Raw genomic sequence first — 23,784 nt, 5'->3', positions numbered from 1 at the left:
TTGCCTGTTTCTGTTTTGCTATTGTATTAATACTAGTAGGAATTTATGGGTTTTAGTTTCCTGGACTAGTGTTTTAGATGAACTGGACATACTTGTACCCCCCCTCCCGTGTGTGTGTGTGTGTGTGTGTGTGTATGTTTTGGGTGTTTACTTTTTACTTTTTTTGTATCTATGCTATATGCTTTTTTTTGTAAAAAATGCCAATAAAAAGATTCTTTAAAAAAATTATACATATATATATATAAACATGTTTTACTAACCCCCCCCCCCCCCCCCCCACACACACACACACACACGTGCACTGTGACCTCGGCTCGTGCATGTGGTGTTGAACTTCCTCGTCCTGCAGAAGAAGAAGAAGAGGAGGAAGAAGAGGACGGAGGAGGATGGAGGCGTGACGTCGCTGCCCGCAGAGCGAGGCCCGTGCGGCGGGAGGAGACACACGCAGACGCAAACGCTCCGTGCGCGGGGGGACGGGGAGCCGAGAGGACCGCCGAGCGAGACGCAGGACGTCGGAGCAAACTAAGGGCGAAGAAGACAACGACCCCGCAGACAGACGTAATGCGGCAGCGACCCCGGAGCTGATGTGACTGTGCACAAAAGCGGAGCAGGGAGGGAAGCGGCGGACGGCGGCACCAGCGGGGCGGTCGGTCGGTCGGTCGGTCGGCCGGTCGGTCGGCGGGGACATGTCCTCGCTCGCCGCGGACGAGGACCAGCAATGGTCGCCGTCGCACGTGCAGGTGACGGTGCTGCGCGGCCGGGGCTTGCGCGGCAAGGGCAAGCACGGCACCAGCGACGTGTACACCATCATCCAGCTGGCCAGGGAGAAGTACTCGACGCGCGTGGCGGAGAAGACCACGGAGCCCGAGTGGAGGGAGGAGTGCTCCTTCGAGCTGCAGCCCGGCGCGCTGCGGCGGAGGAGCGGCGGCGGCGGCGGCGCGGCGGCCGGCGAGCTGGTGCTCACCGTCATGCACCGGGCGCTCATCGGGCTGGACGTGTTCCTCGGGCAGGCGGTGGTGCCGCTGGACGAGGTGTTCCACGAGAGCCGATGCGCGAAGAACCAGTGAGTCGATCATCTGTGTGTGTAGCTGCATGCATGTACTTCATTTTACTTTCCCACTAGTCCCATGGTCAGTGAACGCATCAGGGTGTTACTGGCTATTTTTTTTGTATTTATTTTTTATTCTGCATAGTTTGTTCTCAGACAAACACACAGACACAGCTGTCATCTGTGTGGTGGTGCTGCTGCACCAGGGCCCTGCAGACACACCCTCCATCCCATCCCTCCTCCCTCCTCCCTCACACACACACACACACACACACACACACACACACACACACACATGCCAAACTAAACTCACTGACCACAACATGCATCCCACTGAGGCTGGAGGCTTCCCCCCCTAAAAACCCCCAGAGCTTCTAGAAGCCTCATCTCCTCCATCACCACAACCACCACCTCCTCCTCCTCCTCCTCCTGCGTTGTTGGTGCCCGCCCGCCCGCCCACCTGGTTTGTTTGTTTGGTCGTGGGTTCTCTCGAGATGCTGTTTCCCAGTGGCGTGGAGCGAGGCAGAGGGATTAATGGCTGTCCCAATTCCTGGGGATTATCTAAAACCCGTTTCATGATCTGAAAGCTCCGAGGTATTTATAGAATAACATGTTGTTTCACCGGACGCCTGTCATCTGCACCACAGGCCTCGGATACGTGACACGAAATGTGTTGCTGCGAACGTTACGCAACTCAAAGGGACATCTCCACCGTTGGATAACTCTTACTCGTGATCAATAAGTGGCAGAAGGAGATATCAGTGGACCTTTTGGTTGCACCAATGTTGTTTTTTGCGATCTCGTAGATTCCTTTCAACACCTCCCAGAGAGCAGACCTGAAGTTGCTGCCTTTATATGAAGGTTTGATCGCGAACGCACAGAAATTAGCTCAAGAAAAGTTTCGCTTTTTGCACTCTTTACTCAAACATCTCTTTGGCTAAAATCAGGAACCTAAGGTTGGGTGTCACCAGACAATTCTTGCTCGAGATGCCAGTTACATCACCAAATAGTTGCGGAACCAGTTGCTGTATCTGTTCAAGTGCTGTGGTGTTTTTTCGGTACGGTGACCTCAAACGCCCTCCACCATTCTACAATCTCCTCCTCGATCCTGTTGACTGAGCACAGATTGAATATTTTGTAGTCGCGGTGAACTTTGGTAGACGTGACCATCGCCTGACCTGACTGTTCTTCCACTCAGATAGACCCTTGAACACGAGATGAAAGGGGAACCAGCCTCCTCCTGTCGGGTCACTGCTGCAGCAGGTTCTCTTGAAGGTTAGAGTCGGCCTGTGATGTTGATCATGATGATGATGTGTCAGCAGGTTGGTGCCCTGGTACATTCATTGTCTCCATGTGGTATTCAGTGAAACTATGGCCGGTCACTAGCAACACTTCCCACAGCCGACTGTCAATAATTACATATGTAGTCAGCCCATTAAAAAGCATTGATGCTGTCATGCTCGGGCCAAAGTATAAGATGGTGAAGGATACGTTGGAAGTTGCTTTTGTCTGTTTGTCAAAACTTATCTAAAAAAAAAGGTTCCTTTACTGAAGACATACATTACATGTCAATATAAACCAGCATTTAAAAAAAAGACTAGATAACGGCTGGGCATTATCATTTTCAGCAAACATTACTGTAACAGAATTGAATTGTGTTTTTGTTGGGGACTGTTGGGGACCCTTAAAGACAAAGGCATTTATAACTCTACGATTTGATTTTTCAATAAGTCGTTTAACCTCCTTTATGGGAGTTTGATAGACTGAAAGTTTGATATTGGAGAGTGAAATCAGGGCATCAGTTTTTTTCCTTTTTTTTTAGCTGTAGACAAAAAGCAGATTGGCTTCAACAACATTATCTTAATAGCCGACTTAGGTTTCACATTTTATTAAGTTAAGAAAGTTGCCATTGTTCCATTGGGTTGATCTCGTTACACCTCTGGCCACACCTCAGTCAGTGAGCTTTAGAACAATACCCAACCTACAGTATGTACTCAGCAAAATGGGATAGTAGTAAATATAATAGAAGCACAATAAATAGAAGAGCCATGAAGTTAACATTAACCATCATGAGCTTGTTATCCGATTAGACTGTATCAAATAAGGCAACTGCATCAAAACCCTTGAGTGTATTGAACTCAACTTTATGGCTGATGTAACTTTTCATTGTGTAAAAGAAGCAATATAGTATTTCAAAGTGTTTGCTACTAAACTTATCAAAGTTGGAGGTGAGCTTTATTTGCATATGGTGGCAGTAAAACCTGATGATAAAAATGCCCCAGATAAAGTGCAATCAATATGCTGCTCAGGTGAGGTGAAGGGGAAAAACAGAGATGACCGTGTAGTCTGTCTCTTCAAAACACAATAAAACACAGTCACTGGGATTTTTCGGTGACCGCGTCGTTACATTTATTATTGCAGAGGTTGAGTGCTGAGTGCTGAGGTGTGTGTGTGTGTGTGTGTGTGTGTGTGTGTGTGTGTGTGTGTGTGTGTGTGTGTGTGTGTGTGTGTGTGTGTGTGTGTGTGTGTGTGTGTGTGTGTGTGTGTGTGTGTGTGTGTGTGTGTGTGTGTGGGGGTGTGTGTGTGTGTGTGTGTGGGGGTGTGTGGGGGGGGGGGGGGCAGGGCGCTGCCAAGAAGCTGTCACTTTACAATTTCTAATATTTATAAAGCCCTTTAGAGGAGGTGGAGTCTTCACTGTGATCTAGTGCTAGGGGTCATATATTTCGGCAAATGGAGACACTCAGGTCGAGATTGGCCCTTTTCGTCTGAACCTCTGACTTACTTTATTCTCTCCAGGATTAATCCGTTTCCATGCAGTGTACTTCTGAATCAGCGTGTTCCCGTCACAGTCAGTGGAAATGAAAGATTAGGACGTGGTTATGCTGTAGACTATGGGTTTGTCCCACATCCTAGAAAGAGTAATGATTAAAACAGACGTGAAGTGGCGACTTTACGACTGACAAAAACAACACAAAATTGCAGTTTGACTCTGGATGCAGGGCTAAAACAAATGATCAATTAATCTGTCTATAAAGTAGTTTAAAATTTCTGTTTTCTTTTCCCACTGACGTCTTCAGGTGTCTTTTGTCTAACCAATAGTCCACAATCCAAAGATGATTCAGTTTACAGTCATGTTTAGAAAATCCTCACATTTGAGAAGCTCAAAACATTTTTCATTAAAAGATGACTAATTATTTTATCATCAAAACAGTTGATAACAGCTCTAGTCTGCCTAGACTAGAGCCTTTCGAGTTGGGAGGACTTTCATTAGCATTTCTGAAATGCTAATGGACCACAAGTATAAGGAAAATAGCATTAAGCAGTTTGTTAATCAGTTTTCATGTGAAACGTGTGTTAGCATGTACAGCTAACTAGCTTACAACAATTGTAACCGAGGATTCGGCATGCTACCAGATTTTTAGGGGCTAACGTTAGCCGTTCTGTCTTTATTGTATTCTGGTGAAGTTTTACACTCTAGCAGTGTTACCTGAGAAACTACAATACTTTTGCCAAGTACATTGTTTTGTCCTCGTTCTGACTTAACCATGTAAGTGAAATCATACAATCCATTGAAAATACAACAAGCTAAGTGAAGCATTCAAACGGGGCTGTATGGAAACGAGCACGTTAGCTTAATTAGCCTCAGTCACTTAGCATGGTATCATGTACCTTATGTATTCACAAGTACGTATATTTCACGCCCTAAATCCTAAATTCGTCTTTTAAGACCGTCAGAAACTGAAAAAAAAGTTGGTGACAGTGTTGACAATTAAGTCTCGGAGCCAATGTTAGCTCAAAAAGCTATAGTTTGCTATAGTTTATAATAACAGTTGGTTCAGTAAAATAGGGGGTTGCTGGCTGTAATTTTACTAGAATAACTTTTCCAGGATTGAAAGGGACAAAACAACTTGTTTACGACTTGAAACACACTTTAGGACTAAATGTGGGCCCGACTAGACCCAGGACTTTACAGCCGACACTCGAGAAACATTTGTGACTTGAAAAACAGCGACTTTGTCCTTCCTCTGAGCATGGCGGATCCAATAACTGATCTATCATTTAAGTTGTTTATCTTTTAGTTGAACTTTCTCAGAAGTGAGTATTTGTTTTTTTTTTAATATACCTGTAAATGTACTGTAATATTGTGATATTTAATATAACTCTGTATTACTCCATTATGAAAATACATCAGGGCACAGTTACACTAGTCATCATAATCACAACCTCATGAATGCTTTATTTAAAACATGTCCCAACATGTGTGAACATGTCTCTGCATTAAATTAAGAGTTAGTCAGAGTTAGTATAGCTGCCCTCAACCGACTGGCACAGGAGGATGCAGACAGACATCACAGTGGCCGTGATGAATGTGCACGTTACACTTTCAGATTCCCGGAAAGGTAGGCGTTGGGGTGAATTCCCCATAAGGGTCGGCTACCAAACACCTCCAGATCACTCGCGAAGCTGCTCATGTTATTAAAAAATATTTATTTAGCAATGTTTTTTTGCTGAATAATGTACTTGTCATACACAGTTTCCTACATAATCAAGTTTTGGCCCGAGAGGATATATTCAAAATTCAGCTCTTTTTTGATTGCAGCTCAAATATTTTTAAAAAAATATTTGATTGGTGGTTCTCGGAGTGCTGGTGTAATGGTTTAGATGTTCCATTTTAAAACTGCTCCTTTCTGTTTGCTCGCCGTCTTTTAGTCTCGTATGCCCTGTCATGTGATCTGTCTACAGAAAGTTGACGTCTGGTGTTGTTTCAGGCCCTGAGTGATACCGAGGCAGGCCTGAGAAGTGAACCTCCATCTGCTGAGTGACGCAGAAAGACTGTGTGTGTGTGTGTGTGTGTGTGTGTGTGTGTGTGTGTGTGTGTGTGTGTGTGTGTGTGTGTGTGTGTGTGTGTGTGTGTGTGTGTGTGTGTGTGTGTGTGTGTGTGTGTGTGTGTGTGTGTGTGTGTGTGTGTGTGTGTGTGTGTGTGTGTGTGTGTGTGTGTGTGTGTGTGTTGCACCTCCAGAAAAAACCCTCTGCTGAGAGCCGACAGACTTTCAGCAGCTGCAGCCAAGAGAGAATGTAGTCTAATGGTATATGACCTGACAAGTCATCCACGATAGAATAAATGTACGTCGGCTTTTTAAAAAAAAATCAAATTCTGTGGGGATTTATGAGGTCAACATCATTTCAACATGACATTTGAAGGGACAGAAAAGACAAAAAAACAAACAATTGTGGTGTTGTAGGTCAATTGTGCATCAACAGGCCAGAACAACCAATGATTAGTTTCCAAATCTGGGTCTCTGTGACTCTGCGGCCTGAGCGGCCTTGTTGTTGTTCCTGTGGGTCCTCGGATAGCTAGCCGACTAGCCAGCATGCTAATGTAAGCAAAGTGTTGAAGGATGATAGCAGCTAGTCAAATTATTGTCCTCCACATTTAGCATGTGAGCTAATCAAGTATCTTGGTTTAACTCAAGACGGACTTGCATAAGAGTGACACGACATTTATTATTTCATGTTTCTCAGGACGCTTTCGCAGCTGCAGCACTCGCTTCTGTTTGCGGTGATGGACTTTGGCTCACCGACGCATTTTACTGTTGCTTAGCGACACCCACTTTAGTTGAACGAAATTGAAATGCTCAGCCCTGCTTCAGTGGGTTTTCAACCGCATGTCAATAATGTGATGATGTGTTTTCCAAAGGTGATCAATGGGGTATTTTGGAAGGTTGTTTTTTCATTGTTGTCTCGTAAAACCACAACTTACTTGATTCATGATCTCGTTTAGTTTTTCTGTAATCGCTGAATATTTTTCTAATCATGAAAAAGCGGTATATGTCTTTTTAGTTTGTTACTCACTGACGCAGTGCTTGAATTCCATCACCATCCGAGTGGTCCTGTCCCAAATCAAACATGGCTGTTGTGCACTGAACGGAAATGACAACTGTCCCGCCAAAATATCTCCAGGCTACTTCGCTCGCTTAAGAATGAACGTTTTACTTTCTTGTGTGTGCCCCCTGTGTCACGTGACCTTGAAATTACACTAGCGTCTTCACTGGGTGCATGTTCCTTATTCAACGTTCATTTGCAAATTCTAGAATGTGTTGGTCCTTCCTCCTCTGAATGTTGAGCGTGAGAAGTGTCCCACACGTTACGCTCAAGTTTCGGGTGCACTGCACGTTGCCATGCTCAAGTGTGAGTTTGGAAGTACGTGAATGGATCATGACTTATTCGCCACAAAAATGAAGAATGTGCAGGTTTTCTATCGGTGATCCCCGATGTGTGTCTGGGGACTTGTGGTTGGGAGACACAATGCCGGCTTGTTATTCCGAGGGAAGTTGATGGTGAGGCTGGAGCTCATCGCATCCAGATGTGGAATGTGGTCTGGGACTCGCGGCCCGTCTGCTACTTCTGCTGAGGAGGCACGAATCCGGGCCACACGGTACCACTGTTACCCACAGCGCTCCTGGAGGGTTCGCCCATAGACAACTACTGTATATCCAGCCATTTCGATAAATATTCCATGATTAAAAGTTTTGTAAATGTGTTTCGGAACAGCGTACCTAGTATTCTAACACGGTCCGAACCGGAAGTAGCTGTCCTAAAGGGCGGACCTTACCTCTCCGTTAACGCTTGTGCACTCCCATTTATGGCTGACTAGTCTGGTTGTGTAGTGACAGACGAAAAGTGTATCTCGGAGCAACCTAACCTTGAATAACGACATGTGGTGAATGAATTGCTGAAATTCCACAGCCGACACAGATCCTGTGCCCTTGGCACCAGTTTTTTTTTTTTTTTTACCTCAGAGAGTCTCTATTGTCTGTCTCTGAAACCACCCAGGCTCCCAGAGCCCCACAGAGACTGAGTGCTCTCAGGATAAAATAGGTTGATAGCCTACTCGTCATGTAATTTCATCCCCGTCGGTGGTTTCTTTGGGGATCTACTTGTTCCACAGAAGATGGGTACTCTGCATAGACTAAAGACGGCACCTGGAAGAGAAAAAATGTCCCTGTCTACTTACTAGTCGTCGGTGGATCAGCGAGCAGGCGGAGATGAGGAGATGGTGTCACGCTGGGACGGGGTGGAGTGATGTGATTTCCTGTTTTTGCAAGATGGGGAAGCTTATATGCCGTCATGCTCTGCAGCTCTGGAATGGGATTGTTTCTGGAAAAAAAACAAGCAACATGTGTGAACTCCCACTAATTTAATCAGTTCAAACATTTGGTTTTGAAAATTGTAGTGGTAGTGGATCATCAAAAGGCTTTCAGTGGATGTTTTTTTCACCCTGAATGCTTAACAGTCGCAGGACAGCAGCCTGCTTGAAGTATGCAGGCGTCTGTGTGGGATGATGCTTCTGGGACACTGGGTCCTCTTCTGTGTTCTGCCCGAGTACGTAGGCTGCTGCTTTTTCTTCTGTGTTGCAGTTTCTGTATTTAGGCCTTGTGGTTTTTTTCCCTTACATATATAGGACATGGATTGTTGTTGTCAGGCCATTTCATGCGTGACGTGACCCACAATCCCAGGTGCACGTATATAAATAGGCCTGACGTTTTTTTTGCACCGTCTTTGAAAACAAAAGACTATAGCTCTTGAAATTTTTCTGCAGTCAGCAAGCAGGAGCAAAAAATAAAAAATGTTCTCAGCGTTTTTATAACAACATTGAATTCACCCTGCATGGGTTGAAAAAAATAATAAAAAGTTAACAACATGGATGTAAATAGATCGCACAATTGCAAGTTTTCCATCCATGCTCTTCTCAAAATAAAGAAAATGGAGGCTATGAGAATAGTGCCCTAAATTACAATGTGTGGACCGTGAAATCAAAGATGTAGTAGTAGTAACTCGTCGTCCGCAAAAGAAAAAACCCTTACATAGCTCCCTGGTCCAGCGTTTGGAATGTGAGCCCCACCTTGGCTACAGGGAGTTGGCTGCCATGTCGGGAGGCGGAGGCCTGACACTATTGTTGGAGCATCGGTGTGAAACTCGAGTCCACACCTGACAGGCATGTGAGGCGGCGGCATTCGTGTACGATTGTAGTCACACGGAGCCTATACACAAAAATCTGTGCGGCTTCCAAATAAAAAAAAAAGAGAAAAGAGAACAGACCGGTTTTAAAGCTCAGGAATTTAGTTTGTTGACTCATTGATTGATAATCTGGTGACAGGATTTGATTTGACGAAATGGAAATGCCTCACGTATTCAGCCTCCGTCAAGATTACAAAAACAATTTGTACCAACACAGGAGTGTCAGTCCTCCACTTGTTGCTCCTCCTTTTTGAGTGCGTGTGAATGACATCTGGATTTCTTGACGTGTATTTATGTGAGATGTGATGTTTCTGTTCCTGTGTGGGGCTATAAAAGCAGGAGCGTTCCTCTCTCTCTCCCGTCCTGTGGGCTCCACCTGCTTGTTATTTATAACTCTCAGATTTACAACTCTTGTACTGGAAGCGCCGGAGTTCGTTTGGCCATTTTCCTGAGTGTTACCGTGTTTTCAGAGCTGAACTCCAGGTCGGAGGCTGGATGATGATGATGATTACATAACAGTACAGTGCTGTGAATTAAATGACCGCCTACAGTGTTTTTTCTAGAGCAGTGGTTTTTCCTGTCTCTTTTCCTGTGTAATCATAGCAGGACCTGAAACAATGGCACTGCTTTTACAGTATGTAACTTTAAGCGTTATAGTTATAAGGTCATTTTAGTCATATTGACCTTTTATTAACCCTCTGGGTTTCTGAAACTGTCCTCACCTCACTCTATTCTCAGCCAAAACCTAGCTATACATCGGACTTATCATTTGTCAGTTTAACAAAATAAAGGAACCCCACCCCAATATACAAAAAATGAAAAAGGACAATAAAATTACAAATTAAAAATCTTCATTCTAATGAATATAAGCGCTAGCAAAAGTATCATCCTATAGGAGGACTTCTTACAAGCTGATAAAACCAACTGATCTATAAAGAATTAGTAAATTATTCAACAATACAGCCGTTAATGATAGTTTGTTTAATATCTCCTTGTGTGCTTCTCAGCTTCACTTGTAGTTTGGGATTAGCGCTAACATAGTGTAGTAGCATGCTAACAGAGTGTAGCAGCGCTAACATAGTGTAGCATGCTAACATCAATGTAGTAGCATGTGAGCTAATGTGTAAGATCTTATATATTTTGTTCATAATAAGGGATTCTGATCAACGATGTAGGCTACATCAGTGTAATTTGTGTGTTAAATAAGTTTTCCATATTTTTATGCACAATGCAATACTATATATCAAGAAAAAAACATAAAAACTTAAGCATGCTAGCACTCTAAATATTTTGAACTAGCCTGTTTGTAACCAGGTATTTGAACTGTGTCTTTCACAGTATTTTTTATCGGTGCAATCTTAATATTTGTCATTGGCAATCCTTTTTACATTTGACATAGTATTGCTATTTTTATATTCCTTTATGTTTATATTGCATTATTTTATATATTGCATATTTTTTAACTGATGCTTTTTTTTACAGTCACCTTTGCCGCAGTAACACAGCAAAGTTTGCAGGACTAATAAAGGCTGATTTTATCTAATCTTATCTTTACAGAAAAAAGAACAGGATCTTGTGGTGGGAGTAAAAAAAACCTCTCTACTCTGTCTTCTTTCATGTAGGAGCTTTCACGTCTCCCCTTTTATCCTAAACCTCAGTTCTTGTAACATTTTGCAGTTTCACATTCGACGTCGTTCCGCAACATGACATTTAGATTTTCCTGTTGACTCACTCCACAAAACAGGGCATGGTAGTTATTCATGAAGTCTTACTTTCCCTCCAACTTTCTCTCTGACATCCAGTCTTAAATTTCCGTATTAAGGGTTGTATTGTTCACAAGCACATTTTGCCCTTACAAAATTAAATGTAATTGCACTTCTTCATATTTAGAAATTGATTCACTTCAATTTGGAGCCTGGCACTCATGTGGAACTTCTGTATGTAAAATTGTACTATGCCAGAAAATTCAAATGAAACGTGGGCAGGTATTTGTCTGCCTCACAATGCATGAACGAAAAGGCACTGCGGTGGAGGTGCGAGTTGATAAAATAGCCCTGCAGCACAGGAAGTGAAAACAATAAAAGTAGGTCTTGGTTTCAGGTGTATTATTCTGTCACCCTCGCCGAAGCGGAGAACTTCCTGTTGGCAGCACCAAGTGTCAGAAACACATGTTAACTGGGGGAATTTTTCTCAGTCATATCGTGTTCTTTTCTTTTTCTTTTTTCTTCAACCAGTCACAACAGACCAGATGAGACTTTCCCCTGAGTCATGGTGAGGTGAAGTTGGTGCATTGTTCCACTTACCACAGTAAACAGTGTTTCTAAGAACTGCTGCCCTGTGCCCGTCCAGTAAAGGAATTTAAAGTGGAGTGGGGGGCCGTTTTTACTTAAAGGGTCTGTTATAGTTAAGTAGGACACTCGCTGTCAAATCAGAAATGACCATTGTTTTACTGTATTGTTCTTGCTTAACATAGTCTGGTGTCAAAAACATGAGGCCTCCCCAAGGTATTGTGGGACGTTCTGTCACACACAGCTGTGTGGCGTTAGTAGGACACACACACACACACACACACACACACACACAGATTAGCCCCATTCAGGATTACAATACAGTCTTTCACATTAGTTCATGACCCCACTCAATGTCGAACTAGCTGATGAGCCAAGGGTTTTTCGGGAGATGATTTGTAGCAAAATAAAAACACACCTTCCTACAGTTAAATAGGAAGGTGATGCTGCAGTTAAATGATTTTGTAATTTATCATTCAGCTTGGCAGTGGACGCAGTTGTTCAGTTATTATTTTACCAGAATAATTGAATGTGTCAGTTCATTTTGTCATGATGGAAGTGAAAAAGTGGGAGAGGTCACTGATCATGAGTCAGCTTTCCCATTTTTCATTCCAAGTTTATGTAACAGTCCTGTAAGTTTACGCCATGGTCACCTTTTTCCATTATTTGTGTTTTGACCGTGAGAAATCAATGGGACAGTTCTAAACACTACAATACCCATAATCCTTGACAGCAGTTGCCTTGGAGAAGAAGCCAATCACGAACCAGAGCAGTAGTTAATTCAAAACTCTATTGTCAGTGTCATAAATATATGAAAATATGCAGCTTATAAGACAAAGGCATCAAATGTGTAATACAAATCAGAGGAAAGCAGAAAATCCTCATATTTGAGAAGCTGAAACCAGCAACTATGCTGCGTTTTTGCTTCATAAATGACTCACACAGTAAATCAATAATCAGAATTGCTGCTGAATAATTACACCGACCTACTCAGTGACCACAGGGATAAACACAGTGTGTCTTATGCTAAGCCCATGTTAATGGATTGTTCTCTGTCGCAGGTGGTACAGACTCAACTCCAAAACGGGGAAGAAGGAGAAGGAACGAGGAGACATTCAAGTCACCATCCAGTTCACCCGAAACAACCTGACAGCCAGCATGTACGACCTGGTCATGAAGGACAAGGGCGCCTCCACCTTCAGCAAGCTGAAAGAACGCATGAGGGGGAAGAGGCGATCCATCGACGACGACTCCTCGCCGGCCAACCTGCCGGGTGGATCTCTGACTCAGGTGCGGCAGCGGCTGCCGAGCGATGGAGGCGGGGAGGAGGACTACGAGGATGACGAGGGGGGCGAGGCCCGGCGGAGCAAGATGAGGACCTTCTTCCTGAGAGGGAAGCTGAGGAAGTCGTCAGACACTCGCTCCAGCACATCGCTGGGCTCGGAGAGCAGCGAGTCGTCGTCGCGGGGCGGCAGCCTCAGTCCCACGGCCGGCATCAGTGTGGTGGTGTCTGACCTCTCCAACTCGCCCAGTAACAGCAGCAACCTGACGGCAGACAACAGCCCAGGTGAGAATGACCAGCGGACAGACCACGTTATCACTTAGGGGAGAATCTTTCATATTAATATACTTACTGCACCTTTAGTCCAATGACAGATTTCAGTTTCCTCCATCTTTTTCTGGACCAATGCAGGTTCATGTGGAGCTGCTATGTTCTGACAGCTGTGTGGATGTTATGGAGGCACGAGCTCCTCTGAGTGCCATCCACGTTGTTAAATCACCTGATTGCCGAGCAGGGTTAGGGACATACGGCACAATTAAGCAGAGGGCAACAGTTCCCATCATGCTAGAAGTGACTGAGTAATCCCACAGAGGTGAATTAATCCAGAGATACTGACCCACCCTGCTGTGTAAAGCATTGCCAGTCAAAGCCATTACAAGGTTTTATCGCCCGACTAAGCCGCTCGCAAATTTAATTTAGTAAAGCCATTGATTACCTGCATCAATTTCCCCCCTATCTCTCTCTCTCTGTTTCTCTCTCTCCCCGTTTTCTGTCCCCACTTTTGCAGAGCACACAGCAACCACGTCGCCCTCTCTCAAATGTGACTTTGGTGACGAGGTCGGCGAGATCACCATAGCAGTGCCTCAGCCCACTGTGTGCGTTAACGGAAGCCATGCTTACAGAGTCCAGCCCCTGGACCCAGGCTCAGGAAAACCTGTGGATTCTTTAGGTCTGGGCCTGTTGCAGAAGTCTTTGCCTCTGTCCGTGTCCCTACAGAGCCTCAGCCCGCGTGCCTCCGCCACGGACCCCCAGAAAGGTCCCGCAGGAGACGGGCGCCGCTGGTCCTTTGACAAACCCGGCGAGGAGGAAAAGGCGGCCATCGCGGCGGCTTTGGAGCAAGGCGGCCCCATGCAGGGTGAAGATGAGGAGCGTTTGGGAACGGCGGAATCGGAAAGCCACGGGAAGAAGCAGAAGAGGAACTTGTTCTCCCATGGGAGGAGTGAGTCGCCTGGGACAGGGCCGAGTCCGTCCAAGGACGGGTCGGAGGAGGAGGAGAAACACAAGGGATGGTTCGGATCAAAGGACTCAAACAGCAAACCAAGGTGAGACACACACACACTGTGATGAGAGAGAAAACTAATGAGACGCTGACAGGTTAATTTCTTTCAGCATCAAACGGGGCGAAGAATTATCATTATTATGAATTGAATCGAGAAGGTGAAAAGCAGCCAACGCGCCCATGATCCTGCTCAGAGTTTGTACCAGCACCGTTTTGATTTCACTGTCCACAGACTCAGGTGTCTAATCACATCGTGACCTGTATACTCGGGTCGTACTCCGGCAAAAATGCGGGCGTGAAAGAATGTCTTTGATGTGAAGGCTGAAGAATGTAAACCAGATTCCTCGACATCTTTTTTTACAAAGTTGGTGATGAATCAACAAAGTAGCTGACTGAACATTATTTATAGCTGCTTTCAGTCATGGACTGAAGTCCGGACATTTTCCCGAACTTCTCAGGAGGAGCTGAAAGCTGCGTTCATCTCATGTGAAAGGCAAACTCCACTGCATGCCTGGATAATTGCGTCCGGACATTTTCCGGAGTTTGCCTTTCTCGTGTGACGAACGTCAGTTCACTAAGTTCATGTCTGAAAACAGCATATGCGTTAAGGCATGACATGGTTAACCGAGCTTGGCATAACATCTGGAAAATAAGTAACATAACTAGCCTTGCTTCATCCAAATTTCAAAAATCCACCTGCAAGCACCGTTAAATCTCAGTATCTGCATGTATCTCGTTAATTTGAAAGAAAGAAAAAAAACTTTACACAATTTTCACACTCTGCAGGTTTAATTAAAGAACATCTTTTGCGTAGCAGAGTTGTTTAATAAAACTCAAAGATGCTTAAATTGCAGTAAATGATGTACCCAGTTCCCTGAGGGTTAATTTCTACAGGTCTATAACCATAGATGAGTCATTAAGTTGAACACTTACCGTGCTGGTTGTTTACCTCTCACTTCCTGTGTTGCCGGCCTGGCTGCTGGCCGTTGCCTCCAGCTCTGGGCACATCCCTCCTCAACTCCTGGTCTCAGTCTCTGGTTACAGCAGGTATCTGCAATGCAGATGGAGGAGGGGAGCTGCCGCTCTGAGGGAAATTAGCTCCATCAGGCTTGAAGCCCTGTGCACGCTGTAATGCGCTCCGATAATAATGTCAGCTTCACCGGAAAGATGTGAAGGGTGTGGAGCAGGAACAATTCTTCGTCTCTTGCAGGTTTTGTGTATATGTGTGTGTTTGTCTATGTGTGCATTTTTACTGTGTGTGTGTTGTGTGTGAATTTATACTGTGTGTGTGTGTGTTTCCACTTCTAACAAGAGCACAATCTTAAGTGGGTAATTTATTTGGTGTCACCGGCTGTACAGTACATTCTCTCTGTTCGGAGTGTATTGCTCCTGCACTTTATATTGGAGTCTTATGAATCTTTAAATCAGGTCCCCAAAAACATTCCAACCATTATTTTTTATTTTTTACCAGTTCACTCATCCAAGCCCCCACTAAAAAAACCAAGCACAGCATCATAATATTGGACTGATAAGCACCTGCTGATTGAAGCGAGGTCAGCTATTCTGGACCGTAGTACACTCGATACCATTCTGCCAACCATACGTTTTCATAGCCACATGCTCTCAGATCCTCGGGGGGGGGCCAAGTTGGCAGCGCTAGCACTAAGTAATCACTACACCCAGCTGCAGAATATTACATCATGGGCCAATGAAAACACAGGTGAGGGCACAGAAACAGAAGTTATAGACGATCAAAGATATGAAAACACGTGTGATTCATTTCAACAATTAATACTTCTTTTTATTGTGACGGTTTGCATAGACGCAGTTACAGGAAAAACAGTTGTCAGTTGGCTTAAGTTTGGAGAAAACATATAAAACACAAGTGGTTTATGACCTCTACTATAAACAACAAAACTGCCAGGGATGAATTAAGTGTTTAAGAGAAAGGAAGGAACTTGACATTTTGAATGAATCAGGTTTCGTGTGGAAAAATAAAGGATTCAAATGTGAGTTGAGACAGAAAACCTCTACTGCAAGACCTGAAGTTCAGCCGTGTGAGCAATCCTCACTAATCAAGAGGACTTTGTGCCCTTCCTTTCACAGCTCGGTGGTGTCACCTAAACTAGAGTCCAGATCCCGCCCCCACCCATCTCCTCCTCTCCCTTCCAGTAACCACCCTCCGGGTGCCCCTGTAGATCTGGCCCCTCTGGTTTCTCCACTGCATCACACTAACCCCTTCTGCCATTCACAGACCACGTCACCTCCCATATCCCCCTGCAACCCTTTCTTCTCTGTCCTCCAGCACAACCCTTTCTTTGAGGACACGCCAAACACTCGCACGCCCGCAAAACCTTCATTGCCTCCTTTGCCCTATCTCTCCAGTGCCAGGCCGCCCATATCTCAGCTCTTTCCGCAGACGAGTAACCTTAACAACACTCTGACCCTCAGCGACCCAACCGCGGAGGAAGACTCCATCTTTGGCACAGGTGCAAAGGGTGACCCGATGGCCAAAATTCCTGCGGCTCCCACGGAAGGGGAGAAGTCGGCCAACCCTTTCATGTCCGCTGGGGAGCTGGAACCAGATTCAGAGTGGGACGAATCCTTTGAAGCATTTGCCGCTGGCAGGCTGCAGTCTCCCGAGGATCCGACCACAGATTGCGAAACACAGCAAAACACACCCAGTGACCGTCCGCTGGAAAACTGCGATGATAAAGGAGCATCAGTCCCCATAACAGATCCAGATCAGAACACAAATATGGATGACGCACTACTTCATCAACCTTGGAGAGAAGTCATATCCGAAGCTCATGAAGCGACCAGCCAGGTGACCAACACGGACGCATTTGCACAATTCCTTGAAACAATCCCAGAGCAGATGAGCTTGGAGAGCGACAACATAACTTTAAACACTTCGGCTGACTCAGCAACGCTTGATGCTTGCACTGAAACTAATCAAGCTAACAGTACTACTAAGGCAAATGATTCGTCCAGCACTAATATGCTCCACGGCCCCTCTCACGCTTCATCTGTACAGCTCAACAGCAGCTCCCCGGATCCTGGCTCGTCGGGTATTGGCAGTTCAGCAGAAGAGGATTTCCTCTCCTGTCTTTCTTCTTATTCAGATAAATTTTCTGCGTCGTCCTGCGAGGAAGCTGAGGCGCGGTTCTTTGAAAGCAACATCCAGGGCTTTGAACAATCCTTTGAGCCCGCCGTGGCTAAAAGTCCGAAGCCCTCAGACTCTGAAGAAGACTTCACCGACAGGTCGAATGATCGGACTGTATTCGATGTACCCCAGCAGGGTAGTGATGAAAGGGTCGGTTCGAAAGATTCAAGGGCACCACAGTCCCCAGTGCTAACACCTGAGGAGCTCGTGATCACTGCAAGAGAAACGGAAACCGAAGGTGCAGATGCTCAGACGCTAAACATTCCTAATGTCCCTGACTTGTTGCCGAAACCCTCTGAACTACAACTGAAATCCGGTGTCTGTTCACAGTCAGACGATGAAAGTGGAGGGAAAGGCATAGATGAAATCAACAGCTCTCTTGTGGATTTTTCCAAGGAGTTCGTTGACGGCTCTGTCAACAACGGTGCAGATGTGAGAATTCTTGCGACTCCAGATGACGTCTTCTCCTCCACACTCCCGTCGCTGTACATCCGAACCTCCTCCCCCGATGTGATGCAGAGCTCTTGGGACTCATCCTTTGGGAACACTAATGTACGAGGGCAGGGTGCTAGCCAGTGTTCTCCAGTGCCATTTGGAGCTTTTTGTGAAGCCAGTCCTGGCCAAGACTTCGACAACACACTACTGCACACTCGGGTGTCTGATCTGAGCTCCAGCAGCTTTCTCCAAAGCCTTTATGTCAGCAGCGACTCGCAGGATTACCAAACTTGTGCGTCTCACCAGTCATCCGATGCCTCCAGCGTCTCGGAGCCCGACAAGACGCAACGCTCGGCGAACTCAACGCTCTGCGGCGAGCCGAGCGACATTCAGACGACTGCCGATGCTGCGTTGGGCCTAGAGGATTCCCCCAGCGCATCCACGTCACCCATAAGAGAAACTACCCAAACTGACAGATTTGAAGAATACTGTTGCGCAGCAGCTGATGACAATACAGCAACTATCGAGACACAATTCATGATAGGGGGTGATTTTGGTCTACATGTACTTCCCGCAGCACCAGCAGACTCTGAAAAGAGCTGCGATCCAAAGTGGCTCGGTGAAGGAGGTGTGGAAGGTCCGCATGTCGTCTTAGATGACGGGTTCTCAAAAGGCCCTGAGGCGCGGTCTGCTGCGCTACACCGCTCACAGTCTGAGGGCACACTGACTCCGGCCTTTGACGAACTCCTCCTGCCCTCCTTTGGGAGTGATCCCGGTGCAACACAGGGGTCCTCCTCGGCCCAGCCAGACCCCGCTCTCGCCTGCCTCACCTCCTTTGCTCCTTCTCTAACTCCTCGTAGCTTCCCCGTAGCGCTCTGTTCCTTCCCTCCCCTTGCCAACGCTTTTGCGAGGTCGCCACCCAGCGCGGCACGAGCCGCTGCGCCGCAGCCTCGGGAGACGCAGCCGCCGCCGCCGCCGCCGCAGCAGCAGGCAGCCAGTCAGCAGAGCAGGTGAGGTTGCACATGCTCAGTGCTCGGTGAGAAGGTGGAGGGGGAAGCACTTTATCCGGCTTCCAGAAATTTCTATCCTGTCGACTCTTCAGTCTCCCTCTGCTGCTCTCCGCTCCCGCTTGCTTTTCTTCCGTGTCGCCAACTCTCAAGGGGTTTTTCTCCTTTTGTGGTGCAACCTCCTCTGTTTTCCGTCACTCTGTCAAGACACACACACACACACACACACACGACAGGACTCCTCTGCAGGAGTCTTGTGTGTGTGTCGTGACTCTGTGGTAACAGGAGGGGAAACAAAGCCTCAGGCCAATTAGCAGTTATTATTTTGCCCTGATTCCTACCACACTCACACACACACACACACACACACACACACACACACACACACACACATGCACACGCACACACCTCCCCACAGGGCCAGCCACACTCATTTGCCAAAAACTCAACCAGGAAGCAAGTAAACAAGGTGTTGTCGTGTCACTGATCGCGTTTCCTTTTCACCTCTGGGTAATAACACATTTAACACAATTCTACACGTCTGACTGCACCAACGCACGCAATTAAGTCTCTCAGTTTTGAGCTCATTTGATTTCAATTTTCACCAGTTATTTCCTTTAATGAGGAGCCTCAACCTGTCTAACCTCCGTCTTGGATTGTTTTTTCAAAAGGTTGATCTTTAGTATCCGTGTCTGGTGTCATCCTGCAGGTCCACAGGACAACGTGCTGCGCTGAAGTAATGATGGAACCTGTTATATCAGGCCAAGTGATTGCATCAAGTAAATAAGTGCGAGGGGTTAGATTTCCTGGTAAATGTAGGTCACTGACACAGGAAACTGTCTTTCCTGTGTCATTGTAACGATTGAGAATTTCCTTCAGGTTGACCTGAGCACAGGGGAAGCAAACAGATTGAATTAAATAGCAAGATAGAGCCATGACATTAAATGTTAATTTGCTGGATGTTTTGATATTTTCGACTATTGTCAAATCTTCCCAAAGGAAACCAGGGTTGTGTTTTGTGAGATTTTCAGAATAAACCCTCAAAATAAAAGCTCCATTGTAAACCGCTCTAACTTGTGAACAAAATAAAGGAAGTTCTGCGTGTGAATGCTCACCACAAGGTGTGGCCTCAATCAATTCAATTCAATTCAATTTTATTTGTATAGCGCCATATCACAACATACATTGTCTCAGGGCACTTTACATAGTGAGGTCAATATTACAATCTAGAAATTAAAACTAATTTTAACTCTCTTCCATGTCACAAAATTAAATTTTTTCGACATTAGGATTTTTAGGTCTCAAGAAAGTAAAGGCTCCAGTATATAACAAGAAAAAAACTGACATTTGAGTGAAAGAAAATGTGGGTAACATAAATATTTTTTCTGCGATTTCGATCCTTTTGATAATTTTTTTGATTATCTGAGATATGGTCGAAAGATGCAGAAAAAGTTTGCAATTGAACCTTGCGTTTATAAAATGTTATCACTGATATTAAAACCTCATATTCTACGTTAATTTAATCAAATCTCAAGCAATCACCTACAGCCATAAGCATGCTTTGTCGTATTCACGGTAAAACTGTATAAGAGGATTTCATTCTGAAAATGTCATGCTACACACATTTGAGAGATTGGCGACAGAGGAGAGACAAATGTATGTCAGTGTTTTATTCACTAAATTCAATTCCTCTTAATCTGTTTAATTATGTATGATCAATTCATGCACTGATCAAAATGGCCATGGTTCACAGTGCAGGAGGGTCATTGGTTGTTGTTAGCCACAGGGCTGTAGACCTCCAGTTTGGCAACCAGACCGGATCCTTTACATCACTTGAAAGAGGTGTGGCTGCTGTATCAAGTGGAATTACCCGACTGTATGTACTGTATATATATATATGTCTTGCCCTTGTCCTCTCCAGTCCCCACCCGGTGAAGCCCCTGACCACTGCCCTGCAGGCGGAGGAGAAGCGGACCGAGGGCCGGTCAGTGCTGGCCACCGGCTTGGAGAAGCTCAAGTCCACCATCCACCCGGGGAGGAGCAGCCAGATCAGCGAGCAGGCGACGGACCGCAGGAAGGTGCGGTAATATCTGTAATATTACAATAATGTGAATAACACTGCCCTTCACGGAATTTTTTTTTCTTATCATTCGTTGTCGCGTTCTGTCTTCTCTTCTCTCCATCCCCGTCCGTGTGTTTGTCTCTCTCGGCCTTCAAGTCTCTGACGGAGGGCGCGGGCTCGTACTACCACCTGACCCACAGCGAGCTGGTCGCCCTGTTGGTGCAGCGGGAGGCGGACCTGGAGCGGCGGAAGGCGGAGTTTGAGCGTCAGAGGGTGCTGCTGGCCAAGCGGGAGGTGGAGCTGAGGCGGCTGAAGCCGCAGGTCAAAGATCTGGAGGACTACATTGACACGCTGCTGGTGCGCATCATGGAGCAGAAGCCCACGCTGCTGCAAGTGCGCTCCAAGTTCAAGTGACGAAGAGAGGGAGGGGGTTTGCAGTTCAATCCTCATCTGTTCACTCTAACCTCCACCACGGCTCTTTAGTCTTCTCACTTGCTATGCTGTCCTTTTTGATACGAAAATTTAGGCACCGAGATGTTTTTTCCAGCCGGCGTGCTTTACTGTGCTGAAACGCATTCTCGTCCAAAAGAAAAGGAAAGGTTTGGTTGGGGGCGGTTCTTTGAATGTAGCGGGTCCTCAGGTTGTTTTCAGGTTCATTCAGCCAGTTGGTTTTCAGCCCAGTTGGGGTCTAAAGCCCAGGTTCTTCAGTTTTTTCGGGGGTCCTGATTGTAGAAAACACAGATTTCCTCCTTTTCACCTCACGTGTCACTTCTATCACCTTATCACAAGAGAGAGGAGTTGTAGAGGTTTCAATCCCTAACAACGTACATCCCACCAACCCCTCACTCACTCACTCACTGTTGTCAAAACGTTATTTAGAAAATAATCTCCCTGACCCACAATTTCAATGAAAGTAAAAACATGCAAAACCTTCTGATAATGATTCTCACCACCGTCACTTTCCCCCACCCCAGATGGTGTGTATGTTGTTTTGGATTGACTCCCTGCAAACGTTCCCTTGATAAATAAAATGGAGTGCTCCGACTAGTATTTTTGAAGAGACAAAAACCAAACGAGCGGTGAGAGAGCTCGACCTCGTCGCGCGCACAATCACTGGGAACTGATTGTAGCGTACGAATGTTCAAAAGTGTTCTTAGCCAACAGGTGAATGGTTTTCTTTTCTACGCAGGATAAGTGGTGTTGTGCTTTTCCCACAGTTTTTCTTCCCCTAGTCTTTCTTTCCTTTCTGCAGGTCTTGAAATTTACCCATAATGCTCAGCCACATAAGCTAAATGATTGTTGTATGGGTCACGGTGTTATCAGGTGAAGACAGTAATCACTCAGTATCCCAACAGTATCATGATCGGCCATCGCAAGCTTCTCTGGTCTCGTGCTTCTTGACTTCCCACACGACTCCACCACATTGGGGAAGCAAAAAAAAAAAAGAAATGCCTGCGACGTGCTGGTACTTGACTCTCACTCCCTCAGTGTCGGTGTATCACATCTGCTTCGCCTCGAGCACGCATAGCGCCATTGCTTTCGGGTGTCACAAAGGGATGTATACACACACACACACACACACACACACCGCATTGAACAGCATCATATGCCGTATTGAAAATTGCCAAATGCTGCCTTATTGTTTTTGCTTTGTTTTGAAATTCATAAAAAATAAAAATCCAGCACTTCATTTCACTCATCGGGGGCTTGGGGCAGGTTCTGAAAACGAAAAGCCATCTGTTCACTTCAAGTTTTTCTTCCTCTTAACTTCTTCTGATGCTTTGTTGTGATATTGTTTAGATCACTGCACAAAAATAAATTGTATGCATACCGGTAGAACACGAGCTGGACGGTGATTTTCCTGTGACATGCCAAAAAAAAAGAAAGAAAAAAAAGCCTTGAATCTTAATCTATGGAGCAGATTGTTACACCATTAAGTATTCTGATTATGACGCCACCTTTAACAGCGTTTTGTGGATGTTCTTGCACTACTCAATCGTCAGAACGTGACTCTACTGTACCTGTGTCTGTCCGATGTCGGTATAGTTAGGATCTACTTTACACCGTACTGCACTTTCTAATCGCTCTGTGATTTCTCAGCACTTGGCCTTCCTTCACACCACGACTATGACTAGCCAGTGAGCTTGAAGCATCAACGAAATCATCCATGAACCGTCTCGTCGCCATCTCAGCTCTTGCAAGTGCATAGATGGCTGCAGTGACACATTGATGTGACTCGGCACTTATGGGGCGCGATCCTCTTCCATGTCTTCCATTTTGAAAGGTTTTGGGGTTTTTTTAATTTAAAGTTTGAGCTGATTGTGTTTTGTCCTTTATTGTGTAGCCAGAGGAATGTGCGTGAGCTAGTATGTAAGATTGGAAAGTTTACAACTCGTGATGCAAATTCTGTTTCACAAAAATTTTGTATATTTAATAAAGAATATTTTGTGTTTCTTGCTCACTGTATGTTCGGTTGTCAATCTCTCTTTGGTGGCGTGTCTGTGTCTGTGTGTTTTCCTTCATCCAGTATTTGTTTACAAAAAGTTTGACTTCAGGGATGTTTCCATATACTTTGTTCCAGTTTGCATCAGGTTCCAAGTTGGTGAAACACTTTAGATTTATTTTGGATAAAAAAAATTCTTCAACTTTTTATTTGCAAAAAATTAATTAATTAATAAAACAATTAGATAATCACTTCAAAAAAGACAAATATCTAGTTAGAGGTATTTTTATGTCCGTTTTTAGATTTTTGCTGTTTAATGGAAATTAATTTACAATTTTGCTGCTGAAAATTGATTTATACACCAACAGAATTTCTGAAAAAATAAATTAAAATATTTAGGACATCATATTTCATCTGAAGTGATGCATCCAACACAAAAAAATTCATGATGCCTAAGCTTTCACAAGTTTAAAGAATTTACCAGTTCTTAACTATTTTTTTCTTGTGTCTGTAGCTTATGATTTTGTATTAAAATATAATATGTGCTTAATAATATGGTTCAAGTTAACACTGACTTTAATTCAAAGCCACCACTAGGGGGCTATGTTATCCTCTTTAAACCACCATCTCTCCGTACTCCAACATAATTAATACTCATAAAGTATCTGATTTTAATAATGTTTTACTCTAAACTGGCTCATAACACTCCCCCTTAATAAGAAACATGTACACAAAGCCTGTTCTCCTGGGAAGTG

The 23,784-nt window shown here is 45.0% G+C and overlaps 1 protein-coding gene across 4 annotated transcripts; it reads left to right on the top strand.

Annotated features, from left to right (window-relative positions):
- The first annotated feature begins 365 nt into the window (after window positions 1-365).
- rab11fip5a (RAB11 family interacting protein 5a (class I)) lies at window positions 366-23,047 on the top strand. Of its 4 annotated transcripts, none has more exons than XM_035609639.2 (6): window positions 366-1,063; window positions 12,417-12,922; window positions 13,425-13,959; window positions 16,368-18,527; window positions 20,446-20,602; window positions 20,743-23,047. In XM_035609639.2, exons 1-6 carry the CDS (start codon window positions 687-689, stop codon window positions 20,998-21,000), a joined length of 3,993 nt encoding a protein of 1,330 aa, XP_035465532.2. In that variant the 5' UTR covers window positions 366-686; the 3' UTR covers window positions 21,001-23,047. The 4 variants fall into 4 exon arrangements, with proteins under 4 accessions (XP_035465532.2, XP_035465529.2, XP_035465533.2 ...); XM_035609636.2 differs by having other exon boundaries at window positions 16,023-18,527; XM_035609637.2 differs by lacking the exon at window positions 366-1,063 and adding an exon at window positions 8,266-8,431 and having other exon boundaries at window positions 16,023-18,527.
- The last annotated feature ends 737 nt before the right edge of the window (window positions 23,048-23,784 follow it).

The sequence above is a fragment of the Scophthalmus maximus genome, chromosome 15, assembly GCF_022379125.1.
Source record: "Scophthalmus maximus strain ysfricsl-2021 chromosome 15, ASM2237912v1, whole genome shotgun sequence".
Lineage (NCBI taxonomy): Eukaryota > Metazoa > Chordata > Actinopteri > Pleuronectiformes > Scophthalmidae > Scophthalmus > Scophthalmus maximus.
Note: the sequence above shows the minus strand (reverse complement) of the source record. Positions and strands in the feature narration are given on the sequence as shown.